This window comes from Symsagittifera roscoffensis, chromosome 4, assembly GCF_963678635.1.
Source record: "Symsagittifera roscoffensis chromosome 4, txSymRosc1.1, whole genome shotgun sequence".
NCBI lineage: Eukaryota > Metazoa > Xenacoelomorpha > Acoela > Convolutidae > Symsagittifera > Symsagittifera roscoffensis.
This window is the reverse complement of record NC_087065.1, coordinates 59,885,747-59,906,273: the sequence shown is the minus strand read 5'-3', so window position 1 is coordinate 59,906,273 and position 20,527 is coordinate 59,885,747. Positions and strand designations below refer to the sequence as shown.

General features: G+C 34.8%; 2 protein-coding genes across 2 annotated transcripts in view; both read right to left on the bottom strand.

The window, feature by feature from the left end:
• The window catches only part of LOC134844964 (piezo-type mechanosensitive ion channel component 1-like), a 133,655-nt gene extending 116,728 nt beyond the window's left edge, over positions 1–16,927 (bottom strand). The window contains exons 1-2 of the mRNA XM_063861791.1: positions 15,333–16,927; positions 6,704–6,799 (exon numbers count right to left, since the gene is read on the bottom strand). Of these exons, the coding sequence (XP_063717861.1) occupies positions 6,704–6,799; positions 15,333–15,402 (166 nt within the window). The 5' untranslated portion in view covers positions 15,403–16,927. The remainder of the gene's footprint in view (positions 1–6,703; positions 6,800–15,332) is intronic.
• Positions 16,928–19,205: 2,278 nt separating this feature from the next.
• Positions 19,206–20,301, bottom strand: LOC134844468 (large ribosomal subunit protein uL4m-like). The gene has a single exon (XM_063861165.1). It carries the CDS (start codon positions 20,267–20,269, stop codon positions 19,277–19,279), a length of 993 nt encoding a protein of 330 aa, XP_063717235.1. The 5' UTR covers positions 20,270–20,301; the 3' UTR covers positions 19,206–19,276.
• Between the last annotated feature and the right edge of the window lie 226 nt (positions 20,302–20,527).

Here is a 20,527-nt window from a genome sequence, read left to right as displayed (position 1 = left end):
GTTGGATTGCTTTTTGAATTTATCAAATGAACCGAAAAAAAGCTATTTGTTTCGAACAACATTACAATAAAATAAACTTGTTGAAAAAATTTTCCAACTCAATATATCTCGCAATGTTGTTCGAAACAAATAGCTTTTTTTCGGTTCAATTGATAAATTCAAAAAGCATCAACTGTGCTAATTTATTACTAATCGAATGACAAAACACATTCTATCAAAAAGCCGTAAGGATGCCACCAAAAGTGTCACCAATATTTGCGAATTAGATTTGAAAATAACAATCGAGATAATACACTACGCTCACTAAAACTCGCAAGTGTAACAAACAAACTGAATCAATTGTTTTTGCATGAACAATGCCTGCTGCGCAATAAATCCTGATATTCTCAAGTAGAAATTAATTTTCAATGCTTCCAGTTTTTCACTTCAACTTGAGTTAAAGTTTCACCTTTTTGATCAAATTTACGTTAGGAAAGCTTTCAAGCTACAAAAAAGAGCCTAGTACGGAATTTTTGTCAAGTTTTTTCACAAGTTTTCTAACTGCGCAGATTTTTTTAGATAAAATGGTGCTTCATTGGAAACTTGGCAGAGCTCGAAAAATCCGTGAGGCGAATATTGGTAACAAACGACAAATCGTCATAGTAGATAACGCGGCAAACACATATTCACGCGCACTACTACTCTCATGCCAAGTAAAAGCGCCGCGGAGCAAGAACTTCATTTTGTAGAGATCGAATTTTATGTGTCGGTTAATCTAAGAGCTTCACAATAACCGATTGCTCAAGACCAAGACCTGTCTGAAGTTGGATCATCAATTTTTCTTTTAATTTATTTCTCGTATCTTTTTTTGATAATCGTTTTATTTTTGGAATTTTTTGAGGTGGACGCTTCTGAATTATATAGCTTTTAACAAATTTATCGGACAACATCCTAAATTTTAAAAAAAATAACAAGACTGCTCTTATCAGGGCGAGGCCCTGAATGTTCCGACTGCCTCTTAAGGTCTATGGAGCAGTAATAACATGGAAAAATTAAATGAAATAAAACAAATGAAAAAAAAAATTCCTAAAATTTGCAATTTTTTATGCAAATCATCCCTCACATGCTATATAAAGTACAAAAGGATAGATCTGGCTCCTTGTAGAATCAATTATGGCAAATAAGCTATTTTCAACTAATTTGGAACGATTTTTATCACGGATTAACTCTCCGCTTACTCGTTAATAGCGCGAAATATATCGCGCGTTAATTGTCCCAAATTGGCCAAAATGCCAATCTTTAAACCCCCGTAACTTTACGAAAAATGATCAGAGGTAAAATATCTGAGCACAAATATTCCGTTACATTCGTATCGAAAGTCGGAACAATAATTCTGAACTTCAAAATGAAACTTATTAGAACTATTTGTCTGCGTTTTATGAGTTCGCTTCTATTAACAAATTGCATGTCAGATCGTTGCTGAATAAAATTTGTTTTGAAGTAAATGGCTTAATTTTGTATTAAAAAAACTGGCCTCTCAAAAAACGCAATCATTTGGTTCAATCTTTTGACAGCTCAAATGCAGTTTCAAATGACAGCAGTTTCAAAATCTTTTGACAGCTCAAATTTCAATTCTATTTCAATACTGTCCAAAGTCAGAACTTTCTCAGAAATTTAAGACGTTGTCCGATGAATTTGTTAAAAGCTATACATTTGATTCATAACTATTGCAACAAAATGGGTCTGAATTGAACCTTTTATCTTGATGTTTTTAAATCAACTTTTTTGAGCAAGAAACAGCAGGCTGTCAAATCTAAGAGTAAACATCACACTAATCCGAAGGACTAATAGACATGTTTTGCAGAACAAAATAATAACAGGGATAGCCAGTTGCTGTCTGCGCAAAGTACCAACAAAAAGTACCGAACTCAATAAAAAAAAAATTTTTTTTTCAAATTGTGTCAATTTTTGTCTGTGGTGTGATGAGAGGATCTTAACTAAAGAATAGTACTTCAGCATGTTTGTGAACCAATTGCATATTGATTTATCAATCAACATGCAAAGCTGAAAAAATAGGCAACAGTTTAACATCATCAGTTTATACAACATCTAGTATCACGTATTCAGTATCCAGTATATAATAAGGGTGATTCTGGATATCTGTAGTCGTCAAATATAAAACACCATACGTTTATGATGTTTCAATGTCTGTTGGGTGTACTTTGCATTTTTGCGCTGTAATATATTAACAACTAAGTCTGCAGACGTTCCCTACATTGGGTTGTACGAATGTATCAATGGAACCCAATTCGAAGAAAGTGAGAAGTCTGTATTATTGGAGTGTTCTTTTTTTTTTACATCAGACCAACTTCTCCAAAAAATTTGATGAGTGGGGATCGAACCTAAACTCAATTTAAATTTAAACTGATTTTATTTACGGATATAAATTCTTAGGGCATGTCAGTCACATTTTCATTCAAAAATGAGCAAACGAACACAGCGTTATGAAGGAAATTCAAAAAATTTATGCATAAAAAGCGATTCTGAATGAGAAAAAGTGACAAAGATACCGCTAAGGCATATGATCTATATCTATAAATGTCTCCTGTGATTAACACTTTGATCACCGCACCAAATTTCACAACTTCAGCTCGCACTAGGTCAAGTTCAAAGACCCTTATTGGCGCGTTTCCTTTATTGATTTAGGGGCTACCTGTATGGCTACTTTCATCAATCAATATGCAAAGCGCTTTCTTGTTTAGCAGAGTAGTATCGGTTTAATTATTACAAACATAAAATTTCTTTCTTAATTTAGAGAACGCAAATGCCGGTCAAAGATAATAGATGCAGCCTACGCATACGTTATACCTAACATTTTAGTGTCTTTCAGCCAATGACAGTATGATTTTTGACGGGAAATGAAAGTCTGGATATGGAAACCAGACGCAATTAATTATTTGAATTTTGAAATACCACCTTAATGAAAAAAACTGTCTACGAAGAAAATTAGAAAGAAAGAAGAATTAATTTCTACAAAACATCGTAAATTAGTCTATTATTCAACGGAAAATTATCCGTTGGGTAAAAAGTGCATTAATTTTTTAAACCAAAACGAGAATAGCAATTGGAATCTGTAAAACCCAATTTCTAAAAATGACAGATAATTGGGTTCCATCAATTTGATCAATGACATGTTTACACATGATTGCCATTCAACATGATAAAATTGCTATTAAGCTTTTTGATGCAATGGCAGTCTAGACAAAAATATATGTGACCATGTGTCCTATGCCGTCATCGGAAAAAATGAAAACAAGATCAAAAAGTCTATGCAAAAATAGCAAGCAAGGATAACAATTGAAAAATTGAAATGGAAAAAATCAGTCACGCCATTCAATAACTCAACTACAACGCAAACTTCCTAACAAAAATAAACAAACCAATAATGAATACAAAAAAACAGAAATCAATACAAAAAACAAACAAACCAGAAATGAATACAAAAACAAACATACCGATACAAAAACGGAAATGATGATGTGAAAAACCATTATTAAATGGTGCAAAACAAACCAACAAACTTTTTGAATGTTGCAGAAGTTTAACTATTTTTAAGCAAAAAACTATTCAAGTAATTGAATTTCGACAATTAAAACATCAAAAAGAGGTGAAGACGCAATTCGCAATGATAATTATTATCAAACAAGGGAAAAAAAGAATAAAAATTACCATTCATAGCCGATTTTTCCTTGACCATTAAAAACGAAATTTTATCCACAAGTTCTCCAGTGAAATCATTAAAATTTATTGCTTGTTGTCAGATTAGGTTCTCTAGGTTCTAAGCACTTATCGAGATTAGCAAGTTTTAGCAACTGACACCAACCCTTTTGAACTGAAATTAACTGAGGAAAATCAAAAACGACCTTACACATTGCAGAACACACGCATTTTGCAGAACTATCTTGATTAGGAGAGACAGTCATATAAACTGTATATTAAGCAACTAAGCAACAAATGATTTAGCCGCTTGGCAGAAAAGTCAAATCACTGGACATTTACAAAGACAGTTTAAACTAAATATTCAAAAAAGCAATGACATTCATAATGAAAAAACTGCCTTCGGTTCAAAAAATGAGTTATGTTATTATGCAAAAAGGCAAAGCGGAGCTTCGTACCATTTGCGATACAACACAAACATAAAAACACACAAGTCGAAACAAACTAGGTGAACCAAAATTTTCGAGTATCAAAAAATATAACAGGGGCCAGCAAAGCTGTAGGCACGTGTTTGACACTGTTTGAATTTGTTTTACTGATGCGGTATGAAATGGGTATTTTCAAAAATAAGACTGTTCCCAAGACCTTGGTTGTTTCTCTACTAAAATAAGTGAGAGGAGTGAAATTTTTTTGAGATATTGGAATTTTCCCAAGGAAGTCACATTCATATTACAAAAAAAAAAATTACCGGTTCGGTAGGAAAATAATGGCAACCAGTTCATTCGGTTGAACCCTGCATCTCAGATTTGACAGGGTAGTTTTTAAGACAAAAGTGAAAAAGTTTTGTCGAAAAGATTCGAAAAAATGGTCAGAAGTTCAAAAATTTCAATTTCGATATCAGCAACTATTTTTCTGCTTAAAGTACGCCGATGCCACTTCAGCAGTGAAGACTTCCAAAACCGGATTTCTCGAATCGCCATTTAACCTGAGAATTGGCAAAAAATCCAACATTGTGAACATTGTCCATAAAACAGTAAAGATTTCAAAACTTATTAGAAAGCAATCACTTTATTCTAAAAGAAGTTAAGTGTATTTATTTATAAATGTGCTTTTAATACCCTGTTCACTCAATTCATCCCTTGATTCCACAAATCTGATTCCACAAAAACAAAAATGGATTTTTTCTAGAATCAAAGCTTCTTTTGTTAAAGAACTTCAGCGTAGCTGCTTACACAGAAGAGATTCACAATGCCTGTAAGAGACAAGAGACTAGGGGAGTACGTAGGCACAAAAGGGAGCAGAGGATCTTTACATTATTATCCTTTTATTCGAAAATCCGTTTTTGAAAACTAACATCCTTTTTTAAAAAATTTTACACAGAGGCGAGGCTGTGCTTCGCACGCACTTGCGAGAACACGACTAAAAACAGCTCCATCAAGTTAAATAAGAAAAATTAGAAATAAGTCTCGAAAAAGTCTGCGACCTACTGCAATCAAGAGAATTTGAGTATCATGCACTATCCCCTCAGCCACTCAAGCTTAACAACCGACAAACACTAGTAACGAAAAAAAGCAGCTTCATATGCTAACAAATTACCAATGCTATTCAGCACAAAATACAAATAGACTTAATTTCACAATTATTTTTTTGGAATATAACAAACTGAAGGCATCCACACTAACTTTGCATGTAAAAAATCGCAAAGCATAAAGCTACATTATGTACAAATTATGCAATTCAATATGCATTTCGTAAAAAAAATGCAATTTATATTGAGTGGGAAAATTTCTAAAATCGAGTTTTTATGATTCTGATATTGTTTGAAACAAATAGCTTTTTTCGGATCATTTGATGAATTAAAAATGCATCGACTGTGTTAATATATTAGTATTCGAATGTCAAAGCAAATGCGATCAAAAAGCTGTACGGCTGCCCCACCATTATTGGGTGCCACACGTAAGTGCCGCACCAAACTGCCGAAAAAAGAAGGTTCGTACTGATACACTAGCTTCGCAAGTGTAAATACTTTTTTTGTCCCAGGTCTATTCTCTACCTCCAGGCGAAGTGCCGGACTCGCATAGAAGTTAGAATTCATTATGAACCAAGATACAAGTGAATCAAGTGATTCTGTTAAACAAGTTTTAAGTGATTCTGTTAAAAAGTCTATATTCCAGTTTGATATCGCTTACTAATGGCAAGCGTAATAACAGAATTTGATCTGATCAAAATGTGTTTTGCACGAAATGTCGTTACAAAAGAGACTTCATATCAAAAAACCAGAAAAAACGTCTTCCAAACGATTTTGGATTTCATTTTTCTTTATTTCGAGATGATAGATAGTTTGTGCCTAGATATTTGGCCACCATTGGCAACATTTGCGATGCAACACAAATCTAGCATGACAGCTAGACAAAAGACAAAAAGACGAAAGCCAAGTTGATATTTTTAATTTCGAAAAAACTATATCAACAAAAAACTCATATGTTTGTCTCGAATGATATTTATTCAAATTGAAGAAAAAACAATCGACAGCCTAAAATAAGCATGAAGAAAAATTTACTGGTCGACAAATGAGCAGTAAAAAAAATTTACTGGTCGTCAACTAGGCCGACAACACTTTGGTGGGCCTCTTTTGATCCAAAAACAGACTTGTCATAACAAAATGTGAGGCGGGTTTAAAAACTCTTAATACGTACAAATTTTTGACTGTTGCAGGAAAGCCAATTTTTCTTATTTTTATTTTTAACTTAATTCTTTTCAACTTTTTTAAAATTCGATTGCCTGTTTTTCCCATTCTGAAACATTTTTGAAACAATTTCAGCCCGATTAAGAGAACGACTTCTCTAGCTTTTTTAGGGAACAGTGATGTAAGAAAAATAAATAGATAGTCACAAGCGTAATAACAACTGGCAGTTAATGTGAAATTTTATAAAACTGAGCATGTCAACATACAATAAAACTGGTAATTAAGTTTGAATCTTCATATATTTGGAGGAGTGTGACTCACCTCGCATGGTCCTGTCGGAGGGGGAGGAGAGGAGGGGCAGCCAGAGGAGGAAGAGGAGGTAGATAAAGGAGAACAGGTTGAACCGGAACATCACACCTAAACACAACAATACAGCACATAAAAACAGAGCGAGTGTCAACAAAACTACGACCGCAAATTACGACAACAAATTAGCAGAGTATTGATCACCCGAAAGTTTCATCATCATCTGCATTGCAATTTGCACGATTTTCGTAACTGCTATAGAACTGTTACATAAGTATAATGCTGCTTTATTCTTCGAAGTTGAACTCCAATTGCTATTTCATTAGATAAAATATCATCCCGCCAGTAATACTTTCATAATTTAACAAATGAAGACATTCATCGTAAATCTTAGTTCACGCAACAATTGTTTGAGAAACTTTAACGCTGATATATGATGCATGATATCATGGCAAGATCTGTCGTCGTATAAAACTTCATGAAGAAACCGAAACTAAAAACTGAAAGGAAGAAATTTGAAATTATTCCTCCCACACAATTCTACCAGTTTCGGTTTCGCCCTTTCTTAAACATTTTCTTTTTGCAATGATAACTGTCGTCGGAACATTGTGCGCTACTTGCACAGCAAAGGACTACTCTTGTTTGTTATATAATTATGTACCGACAACAATTTTGACTTTCGTACCGTTGAGTATGGTTTCAATTAAGATGCTCATCATCCCCGTTAATGGCGAAATTGTAAGATCCTCATAATTGCGGTACTTTAAAAGTGTGCTTTATTTATTTCGAAATTTTATAATTCGACTAATTTAATTTCTAAAAAACTGCGAATAACATTTTAAAAAATCTATTCTTGATCTATCTCGAATATTCTAGAATATATTCTAGAATCTATCGCCGCACAGCAAAAAAATTAACGGCTGGTAGGCTAAACTTGACTCCATATGATGAGCTAAAATTGAACTTTTGAAGATATCAAAAATTACAGCTTTCATAAATTAAAAAAAAACTAAAACAACACCTCCCTGAAATCTCCACCTCCAATCGCAGTTCATTAACTGCAATTGCAAAATGTTCTAAGTTAAGATAGGAGTGCAATGTCCTCTTAGGGGTGAAATTTAATGGTTTTCATTAGCATCTTTTCCTTGGTACGAATAATGGTACTTCAGATTTCTGGCACGTTCTCATTAATAACTAAAGTTTACAATCTAAGACTTCCTGAAAGTGCTTCCGAGAGAACAAATTTGCACGCTTTACAACATAAACTGGCAATAAACACCATTATTCTGTGGTTATTGAAGTACAAGTGAAATGAAGGAAGAAAGACATAAAAAAAGGAACACGCTTACCGAGTATTCAAGAGGTGGAGCGCTCGAAAAAAATTTGTCCACTTTTAAAAAGGAATTAGTATACTATTTGACTTCCAGAGCTTGAAGTCGGTAAGCAAAATTGTTCTGGCATTTAAAATGGAGAACATCTAATCATTCATCTTTTGATAAATTTTCGGCCGTTTTTTGTTCAGCGCGACATGATCGAAACTTGAACATTTTTTTTTCAGTTCAGGCTGTTGTTGACACTGATTTTCAATTTCGCATCAATTTGCGAGACTTCAAAATGATATATCACGTGACCCATATGACATTCATTTTACATAAAAAAACAGACACTAGGTCACACTTGGGCACAAAAACAATGAGTCAATTAAAAAAAAAACAACTATGATATAGGAATACAGACGAAGTTGCACTTAACATACACAAGCAAAAACACCAGAGAACGCAAGAGGAAACTGATTGTTTGTGTGCTCAAATATTTTAACAATTAAAAATGTTTTCTGAGCCGAATTTATTCACCGTTTACGCGTTAAAAAACAAAATTATACACGTTTTAATTAGCCAAAATTAACTATTGTCAAACCCCCACATTTTTGTATTTAATTTCTGTGTTAAGTGCTAATATATGTAAGATAGCGCTAGAAAAGAAAAAACGATACTGAATATAATGATAAATCAAGCTATTGTAATTAGTACAATTTTCAGGAAACGAACGAAAAAATTGTTATCGGGTTGGTTCTTCTTCAAAGTAATTACAGTTTTACAATTAGCAATTTTACACAGAATTTTGATAGCATCTGAAAGATATCCATGCTCTGAGGTGAAATAAAACAAATGCAACTCAGCTGCTTTTTTCGTGCAGATATCGGGGTTTTACAAATCGCTAGGAAAGTATTTTTTAGTTTTCAGGTCAGAGCATTGATATCTTCAAATGTTATCAAAATCTCAATTATTATCTTGTACTATTAGTTGTGTAAAATCATAACTAGCAGTGTTTGCCCCTCTTAGCGCTAATTTACATGTATGTTGTTGTTCTGACCCAAGGTCAAGAAACTTCGCAGCATCCACCGGCCGAAGCCTCAGGCCTGCAAGGGTAAGTAGAAAATGCTTGGAGACAGTAGAAAAAAGGCAAATAGTGCGATGCAAGGTAGAAGGTTCGGCATAGAGGAGAAAGAAAGCTCTCTAATCGGGTAAGGTAAATGTTGGAAAGCCGGCTATACCGGGACCGGAGTTGGGAGCGCTTACAGCGGGTATGTCTGGCGTAGGATTGTTCTGAGAGGTCAACTTTGGGTGGTAGGATACAAAAAACCTTGGCGGGTGGGACGTCGGTAAGAAAATTGATTGCTTGTTTTGCATGGTTGAGAATTAAAATGGGTTTAAAATATTTTATAAACAATGGAGGAGACTTTGTCTCGGTTATTATAATCTACGGGAGGGTTTTCGTTGTGCGAGTAGTTAAATAGAAGACCAGTAACGTATGACCAGGTAGGCGAGGCGTAACCTAGAATGTGTCTGATGAGGGCTTTGCAAGCTGGAATCACAGTTTCTTTGGTTTGACCCCAGGTGGAACTGGCTAAGACTTTCAGGACTCTTTCTTGTTCCTGGCCTTGTCAGAGGATTGTTTTGCTAAGCGGGAGAGGCCCATTGATTAAAATTACACTTGATGCCTTGTATAAAAGTCTTGTATTTTAAGATGAAAAAAATGTCACTGATCCTTCACAAGATGCAAAAACTTAGTTTCCGAGTAATGAAAAAGTCGTATAGATGCTTCAGGTAGCCAGAATTAGATGCTTTCTCGATATCAGAGCCTCGAGGGAAGGGATGGAAGTCGGCCGCATATGAGACGAGGCGAACCCCCTTTCGTGGGGAACAGGCGCCATGGACGTAGAAACTTAAACAAAGGAAGTTTTGCTTCGCAAACAGTGGCGAGATTACGACAAAAAGCAGCTCTATAAAATGCAGAAAATAGAGTAGGAATAAGCTTCGAATTAACAAAATCGGCTAAGCTTCGTATTTCATCTACGACTTATAGATTATGAGTCTCACGCAGCAACCACTCAGCCACGGATGCTTATTCCATCACAAACACTAGCCAAAATGACGCAGAAAACAAATGCCATTAATTTTTCCAATGGTACGTGATTATATCAAAAGTGTCAATAAATAAGTGATCACTTTTAGTGAACACATTTATTTGCAAATTAGGTTAGAAAAACAGAACGCTCGTACTAATACACTACACTTCGCAACCTTGCAGGTGTAAAAAACAGTGGGTGATAGTATCCAACCCTATAGAACTCTGTACTGAACTATTCTATGGGCGTATGACTCTCGAACGCAAGCGGTGGCTTGATCCCTTCAAATAATTGCTGAGTCAGCATACTGGTCCCTTTGGGAGCAGGTGTCATGAACTAGTTCCACAAGATTGCGAAGACACCGCATATTAAAAGCTTTTGAAAAGACTACTGCAGCAGAGACAGTGCGTTATCATTATTTACATGCATAAAATACAGTAAAGCTTATCAGGGAAAAAGAATGCAAAAAGTACTTAACTGGAGAAAAATCTCGTAGTAAACCACACGCTAGCTGTCGTTACAAAAACAGTAATACCTTCACCACACTATATCATTGATCAATTTCAAGGCAATTTAATAATCTTCATAGGTTCCAACTTGCTTATTTGTACTTACACGATGCGTTCGCTAACATAAAGAAAAAAATGTAACAAGCGTAAACAACACTATGATCGTTAGGGATCCAATGGAGTAAATGGGACTCTCAAACCTTGGAAATCAACCAATCCGCCACGGATGTTGGCCAAGAATAAAAACTAACAAAAAAGGCAGCAACGAACACACATTTCAATTAGGCAGATGTCGCAGCTCATGACCCTTGAATCACGCGGAAAGCTTGCAATGAATCTTGGCAAAGATTAGTGCGAGATCTACTTGAAAAACTGTACGCACATACAGTAGGAAAAAAGCCAAAGAGGAAGTCCAGTTTCGAAAATCAGAGAAAAACACTGAAACTTTGCACTGTTTGACTTTTGATTGCTTTTCAAGTTCAATTCAAAGTAACTTGTCAAAGGACAGCCAATTTCGCTTTCGAATGACAGAAGTTCCAATGCCGCAAAAAACCTGAATGACTCTAGTTAGTCGAAAAAAAAACTACTGAAGATCCAATCACAAAAAATTCACCTTCTTTGCGACATTTGAACATTTGTTATTCGAGAGAGGAATTTACCTTTCTTGTAGCAAATGGAATCGAATTGAGTTTAAAAACAATCAAACTTCAAATCGCGAAAAACTACATTTATGCGTGATCAAACTCAAAAATTTCTTTAACATTTGTTTCCTTGAGCACCAGCTTCGCACCACTTGCGATACAAAACAAGGAAAGCCGCTAATTCGACAGAAAAGGAAAATGTCAATTATATCTATCAAAATGAATCAGTCTAGTTTTGAAACTAAAACATGACACGACAACAGAATGTGAAATCATTATGGGAAGACATTTTACCGAGCAATAACAAAATCGAAAATACTTTAGCAGAAACAAGACTTATAAAAAGTTATCAAGTCCCACACACTCCCAAAACACACGCACATAAAATTTTATCTGCTCGTCAAATGAAACATTATGCGGTCACTAAACCGACATAACATATGCCGAAACCTAATAGGCCAAAAAAATTTAAGAAACTGAAAATAAATCGAAATACATTATGACTAATAAAAACATATTAAGTCCCCCCACCTTCAAAACACAGAAACACGCACATAAAAAGGTTTTTCGCTTGTCGAAAGACTCAATATGAGGCGACCATTAAGCTGATTCTATTAAGATTTTCAGCATTTTGTGCAATCCAGAGAGGAGCATAAAAATTATGTTTTTCTTGAAACTACTCCAAAAAAAATAAGCCGAAATCACTTGGGCAGAATAAACTTTTGAAGCGATAAAAATTTTTTTAAAAAAAAATATGAAGCCAAGATTAGTAAAGTTACGAACTGCAGAAAAAATCAAAACACTAAAATTAACTACAATTTATTTGCGTAAACAAAAAAACAATTTTACGATGCGGCAACTAAGCCGACAAAACATAAGCACACAAAAAAAAACCCACACTTTTTATTGAAACGGAATATTTCCCGTTTGAACAGAAGTATGCCCCTTAGATACGAACCCAATACCTTTGCCGTCCCAGGAGACGCGAAAAAAATGAATTTATTATAAACTGAACCATCATTTACCATTTGTATTTTACGGGAAAAAAACTCTAGCAACCGATTGCAAAACCCTTTCTTATTTTCTTATCGCAAGGGTAAATACGCTCGACTCGGTCTTCAAAAATGAATGCGCTTGCTTTAATAAATTACTAAAAATCGCAAGATAGAAACGAAGTATAGCCGGTTTCTGAGCAAGTAGTCAGTCAAATTTTAAATAAACAACAAGAACGAAAAACAATTCCAATTTGTTCATTAAAATGTGTTTTTTGAGGGTGAGTTTTGAGGATCTGAACGGAAACATGGAACTTTAATATTTTCGGTATTTATGGTAAATTTGGCATACTAAACAACAAAACAAATAACCATCCAAGAAATTATTGTAGCAAAACCAAGTTTTCAAGTCTTGAGTTAAAAATTATCCGCATATTTAAAGATTGCTCGCTCGTCTTATTCGCTCAGAATTTGACTAAACCCAAAAGCTTCGAACCAGTTTCTTTTGACATCTAGAATCAATGTGGCCCCTAATTTGATGTCTTTCGTTTTTATAATGTCCAAAACAAGCATTTAAAAAAAACTAAGACAATTATAGAGTTGGAAATTTTATGAAGCGCAGTTTCTAATTTTCTACTGATTACTAATTGAATGTCAAAGCTCCAACTTGAGCACCAATTTAAATTAGGTAGGAAAACATTATTACTCGTATTAAAACACTACGCACGCTAAAGCACGGTATAAATTGAGAAAAAAATTTAAAAGTTTTTGAGAATTCAAAATAAGAAATTCAACTAAATTGTTTTCACAGAGGCAAAGTGGAGCTTCACCCCACTTGCAATACATACAAACCTTAAAAAACCTGAAAAGTCGAAAAAATCAAGAATTATGTTGAAATATTTTAGGTGGACTAAAATGTTTGTATGTCTCGAAAACAAATATAATCAAAAAACCTTCGAGCCGGTTTCATTTGATGTTTAGAAACATAGGCCCTACGCGCAATACACCGAAGGCATAGAAACTGAAGCAAAAACCAAGCAACTTGAACAACTAATAATTGAAGAATAACAGTTCTAGAACAAAAAATCGTACTAATACATGTATACACCAAAATTTTGCTATATCGAGAAAGAGCCTGAAATAACAGTTCTAGAACTGAAAATCGTACTAACACATGTATAGGTTAAATTTTTGATATATCAACGAAGATCATAAAATAACACTTCTAGAACTAAAAATCGTACTAACACATGTATACACCAAAATTTTACTATATTGACAAAGAGCCTGAAATAACAGTTCGAGAACTAAAAATGGTACTAACACATGTATACAATAAAATTTTGATATATTGACAAAGAGCCTGAAATAACAGTTCGTGAGCTAAAAATCGTACGAACACATGTATACACCAAAATTTTGCTATATTGGCAAAGATCATGAAATAACAGTTCGAGAGCTAAAAATCGTACTAACACATGTATACGTCAAATTTTTGCTATATTGACAAATATCATGGAATAACAGTTCTAGAGCTAAAAATCGTACTAACAGATGTATACACCAAAATTTTGCTATATTGACAAAGATCATGGAATAACAGTTCGAGAACTAAAAATGGCACTAACACATGTATACAATAAAATTTTGATATATTGACAAAGATCATGAAATAACAGTTCGAGAACTAAAAATCGTAATAACACATGTATACACTGTTTAATATAAGCAAACTAAACATAATTAAATAAATAGAAGAACAGATAATTAAATAAATAAAGATGAACAAATAAAGAAACAAACATACACAATCACGTGACATAGCGCGATATAGTCCAGCCCACATGATAATTGATAACTGTGGACGTTATTTGTCGACACTTGACAACAGACAACATTAAAAAAAAAACCCGTTACACGATACCATAACACCTTGACTAAAGTCTTCGGTGTAATCAAAGTGGCCCGCAAATTTTTGTCTTTTGTTTTTGGAGTTCAGCCGGTGGCGGTACTAGACAACGTTCAAATCAAACGCAAAAACTTTCAGCTCTATTGTGGATAAATTTTCTCATAAAACTTTCTGCATTAAAGAGGTTATTGACACTCATGTTTTGGATTGCCTTAAAAATTAAAACTGGTTTTTGACTACTCTGATCAAAAACTAAACAAACCTCAGCTAAGTTGTGTTCACTAGTTTGATTCATAATGAGGACTGTTTCAACAAAAATAAGTTTTCAGAAACAGTCCTGATAACAGTTTTTTGATCGTATTCGCGAGCAAAAGGATTTCGAAATGTGATTATTAGACTATTTTTTTCGAGATATTTTTGAAGGTGTTTTTATTGCTCGATTCGCGCTTGAAAAGTCTTCCTTATTGTTTATTATTCGACCCAAGTCAACAATTTTTTGAATTAGTTACCTCGCGAATAAATCAAAAGCAATAAAAACACTTTCTCATTAAAATTTTAGTTTTTTTTTAGTGTTTTTATTGCTTTTGATTTATTCGAAATCGTGAACTTTCTTTTTGTAGGCAGGAGCGTTACCTCAACGCCACAAGAGCAAACTAACGCCTTTCGATTTCATGAACCAAGGTGTAAACTAAGCCAAGTAATTCTGTTAAACTAAAAGAGAACCCAAAAAAAGTCATTTTCATTTGGTAACGCTTGCTAATAGCAAGAGTAATCAGCCGGAATGATATATCATTTTTTTGCTTTAAATGGGAGTGATTTTTCATTTTGCTACATATCAAAGGTATGAAAATGGAATTTTTACTTTTTTTGGCATCATTATCAGGACTGAAAGTGCATTAAGATGATAACTCATTCTAAATACGGTAACATTTTCATTTCGTGTATCTAACTTCAAGGGAAAAAACCAAACCCAAAATTTGTTCCCGCCACTATACCACAGTTACTTAAATTCCAAAAAATCGTAAAAATACCCGTTCAACTTGAGAAACCAGTCGCAAAGTCCCTTTTCAGTTCAATTTTTCAAAATGATTGTTCAACCTCTTTGATGAAGATATTTATATTACCTAGTTACTTTTAAGAATTCTCTTAAACAAGAATTAAAAATATTTGATTACTTCACTTACTAGCTATCAAAGCCACTCCAAACGATATCCTGAAGACTGCGTTGGTAACTAATCGCTTGGCAATTTTCATCGTAGTGAGTAGCAAATAAGAACACCAAAACTTCGGGTATTAAATCTACAGCTAATTTCCGCAGATTGGAATAATAAGCGCTGTCATAAACGCAAAAACCCAATCATAAATAATGTCCAATCCGCTCTCAAATCTGAACAAATTGAGTCAAATTCAAAGGCGCACAGGTACATAAGTTCAGTTGGTGTTAACGGCCTGGCAAATTTAATACAACTGCTGAGGACTTGACTGATCCTAGAGAGCTTTAACTAGAATTCGCTTCCGATATACCTTTTCATGTCAGACCGTCGCTTTAGATCGTTGACAATGTATATTTAAAGGTCTATTGACCACGTCCTAGACCGCGAGGATTCTTTTTTATGGACCACTAGATTTGTTACCAACATTGTTTTCTGGTAAGTCAAAACATGTCTACAAACAAGGATCCCAATTTCGTCCCGAATAACTGTTGGATTTCTATCCTCAACAATGTTAAAACACCGAATACACGACACAACCGTGTTTCGAGGTAAACTGCAAAGATGGTCTCTAACAAGTCTAATTTTCAACTAAATCAGGTTCGAAAATAAGTACATTCACATGTATAAATGTCTAAACACAAGGAAGTTGGTAGCAAATTACTAATTTTGTAGTAATCTAGTATTATCCGAGGCACCACATAGTTTTTACCCACGGAATGAAAATATTGATAAGTTATTTATGAGGAAGTTGTAACCGAATATGCCACATATACAATATTCAATTTTGATGAATAGTATGTATGGTTGAGTATGAATGAAAAAGTATCAAGACTACGTCTATCGATTGACACTAATTTGCAGGGAAAGCAAAAGTAATGAACGCCAAAGCAAGGAAAATTCAACACGCTTAAATTAGCTTGGCTCGCCTAGAAAAAATATGGCAGCATCTAAAATTTCATTTAGGGTCCGTTAAGATTTTCGAATTCATTTGAAGGACCTATAAAAAAGCGACAATTGCGATAACTTTATCAGTGGTGTTATAACATAGAGGGAGTAAAAGTAAAGAAGATAATAAACGGAATGAGATAAATGTTTCAAAACAAAGTTAGTAATAATAACCAGTGCTCTCCGCGGGCGGATAGTTGGTTAAGGTAGTCTCACTTCAGAAGTTGTAGGGTCTGCACAGGCGAATAAGGCAGAGCATTCATAACCCGCTTCATACTTTGAAGGGACTAAATTGAAATTGCCAAGGGACAAAAGCGTTTATGTTCTCCAATGTACCAGCACAGTACTACCGCAACAAAAAACGATCCAATCAGATTTTTTTCAGAAATGAATCAAAAGAAAAAGCTGCCTCGCATTGTTATCCGTCTCTTTGTTAAATAATTCAACCAAAAGTTGCACGGCGGCAAAGATGATAGAGAACTATACCAAAAAATGATTCGACACCATTAACCATTCCGCTTGGCCAAAGATAAGATTTTGCATGCGAAAAAAAAACTATTCAAACTTTTAATAGAAGTTAGCAAAATAATAAACAATATTTTATTCCACATATTTTTCACCAATCAATCCGAATGCTCCGGCTAAAACACAATTTAAATATAGCTAAGTTTTGCAGCTCAAAACTTAACTGCTTTCCTGATAAAATTAGCCAATCGAGGGAAAGGAAACGCCACTTCATAGCGCGGCGTTTCCGGGCCATTGTGTCTAATGCTTTATTCATTACTTAACGCAAGTGTATCCAAGCATATTTCACGCCTTCAACCAAGCCAATGAAGTACTCAGCAATTCACTGAGCTTATCTGAAGAATTTACACCTAATTCTGATCAGTTAGGTATTTATCAAACAAATCCCTGTAATACGGAAAGAGGAAAAAACTTCCTTTTCTCTCCCGAGTCTAAGTGGATATCACCTCAGAAATTAGAAGGTTTTCAAATTCGGCGGACGAGCAAAAAAGGCGATTAAGTGGCTCAACTTAATCTCAATCTCACGGACGAGCAAAAAAGGCGATTAAGTGGCTCAACTTAATCTCAATCTCATTCAAACTCTATATTGAGAAGTCAATGAAGAGCAATGAAATATAACCTAGTTGAAGGGTGGGGGTTGTTAATAAGTCGGCCTTAAAGTGGAAACCCTCCATCAAAACAAACCGAAGTGGAAAAGTGAAGAAGGAGAACCTATATCACTTCGCTAATGCATCTAGCTAGCACAAAAGAAATGAGTCCATTATTGAGCCTGAGCCTGAGGCTGATTTATCCAACCAAGACGATGTCAGAGAGGCAAAATTTTACATTTAACAATAAATATTTATAAACCATTTGTTTCCATCGGCAAAAAGTCATTGCGAGGATTTCAGGGAGGCTTGGAAACCAAATAAATCAAAATCGATCGAGTTTTTCCTATCTTAGTTGAGCACTAACCGCTAGCAAACGCGCAATGTCAAGTTGAATTCCCAGGTGGATAAAAACGAGCGAAATATTTGTTAATTTGTGAAAGCAAATCTGTCGTAGCGTTCTAAATTTGATTTGTTTTTGCAGCTAGCCACACAATGGAGGGTGGTAGTTTGCTCTAATTGCCAGAGGAGTTAATTGAGCACAAGATATACTCCACCCACATCTACGTGTTTTAACTCACAAACGGTCAGTTGACATTGTTTTGCAAAAAAAAAATCCAACTGATTTGTCTTCTAGTGACACGGATGCATGAACCCAAACAAAAGATTAAGAACGTTTACTCAAATTTGTTTTTTTGCTGAAGTAAGGAGACAACTTTTAAAAAATAGCCTATCTTTTTCCTGACATTAAACTTTTGCAACCTAATGGCGTCCTCCCAATTCATATTTTTATAACCGAGTAATAAATAACCCTGACATATTTATGGTTCTCCTAGATTGGAAACAATTTATTATCATTGTTGTTGTTGTCATTATAGTAATATGATTATTATGATTAGTATTATGATTATTACTATTATGATTATTATTACTATTATTATGATTATCATTACTATGATTATTATTAGTATTTTTATGATTATTATGATTATTAATATGATTATTATGTTTATTATTATTTATTACAATTATTATTATGATGATTATTATCATTATTATCATGATTGTTATGGAAATTATGATTATTATTATTATTATGATTATTATGACTATTATTATCAAGTTTCTCCACGACCTCATATCAGGGGCGGATCTAGGATTTTCTCGAGGGTGGGCGGATTTTCATAAATTTTCCGAAATTTTGTCGTATTTTTTTAGTTCCACCAAATTGATTTTCCGAGCTCTCCTCAAGCACTAAAAATTGCCTGTTTTAGCCAAAATTTCTGCGCCGCAGGCAAAATTTTGAAAAAAAACGGGCAAAAAAGGCCTAAAAATCACCCGGCGATCACCCCTTAAAATTAGTGAATACTGGCGCCGAAGTCGCTTTTTGAAAATTTTAAGGTTCGTCGGCCAAAAATGGATAACTTAAAACAGTTCAAAGGGGGGACTCTTTGGGCCGGCAGGGGCCGAATCCCTGAGGGAGAAGCGTCCGCCCCACAAATTTGCCCCTGCCTCAAATGTCCCAATAAAATCGAGCAGTTTCAGGCTCAATACATATCTAACCCTAAAGGGAACAGCCCATGATTTGAATCAGCTACACTATGTGGCTCAGAACAAAACCTTGAAGATCTATCTGAGACATCAATTAAGTCGAAAAACGAGATGTATAATGTCCTACCTTTCAGGTTTATATTAAATTATCATGTTGAATCACGATTTTTCACAGATCCAGCAGAATGAACACTTTCATACTACGCACATGCACTGAGGTCCATGATAACAACAATGAAAGAAAAAAATTAATTTCATATTTAAACAAAAACATGATTCATAAAAGCAGACAAAGCTTGCAGTAATTTAAGATTCAATACAAGACAATTTTTTCATGAAGTTCATGACTTCTTCAGTTCCCGGGTATTTTGAAGCTTCTGAAAATTTATGAATCTGGAACAGAAGTTTCGCTTCCAGTTCATCTAAAGTAGCCATATCCATTACAATTGTAGGAAACTTCATCAAAGTTTTAACGCTTATCATTCCCAGAGGCAAGTAGTGAATATCTTTTTGTCCGACAACACAACTTCGAAAGTGTTCTGGCAAATCTTCAACTTCTTTCAAACCAATAAAAAGTGCCATGAAGCCCCAACCTCTAGATTCTCGTACTTCGGACAAAAACTCGTCACCAGTAGGAAACACATCGGAATAATCAGTAACAAATTTGACGTCATCTTGTAAATATTTGCATGTTAACGCAATGCGTAACGCATGTGCTCGCTTCTCAGGTGCCATTGGTACGTAAAAAGAGTGGGGACCTCGCGGTCCAAAGGGACCAGCTCCTCCTCTCCAATGCGGTGCATTGACACTACTTTGTCGTGCTTTGCCCGTACCCTTTTGAGGCCATGGTTTAGGTCCGCCACCAACCAACTCTCCCCGATTTGGAACAAAATCCCACTCCACTTTTTTGTACTTATCCTGCCAATCAACCACTTCTCTAAGAAGATCTAGTCTTGGGTGTGTGTACCAGACATCTGGATGTAGTGTCACCAAACCGACTGGATAACCCCATTCAACATTCGTCAGTTGGTCAATCCAGGCAGTTTTGGGCTGGGGTAAGCTAGGTCTGAAGTTCTCCCATCTCTTTACAACTAATGGGTCACCTGTTCCGATTATAGACTGTAGCAAGGAATGAGTAGCAACTTGAGATTGCGAAGACGATTGTTGAAACTGCGGGGTAACATTTTTATTCTGATGACTGCTTGAAACAGGCGAAGTTCGCATTAAACTGTGACATTGAAGGCAATTATTTGATAGTACAAAATTAGAACGCCGCAGCGCTATCCAACTTTTTGACATTACACAACTGAAAGAAAAATTTTCGACATAACACAACTGAAAGAAAAAATTATACCCCTTTGAGGACCAAGCCGCTCAAATTCTTCATTCTAGACACTACAAGAATGCACATGAAAAAATATTCATACAAGAATGCACATGAAAAATTATTCATTCTAACGCACATAGAATGCTTTCGCTTCTTATGAAAACAATACGCAAAGATAATCTTCAGCACTGTAACGACGGTGAGCGTTAACTGAAATACATCAGCTCGTT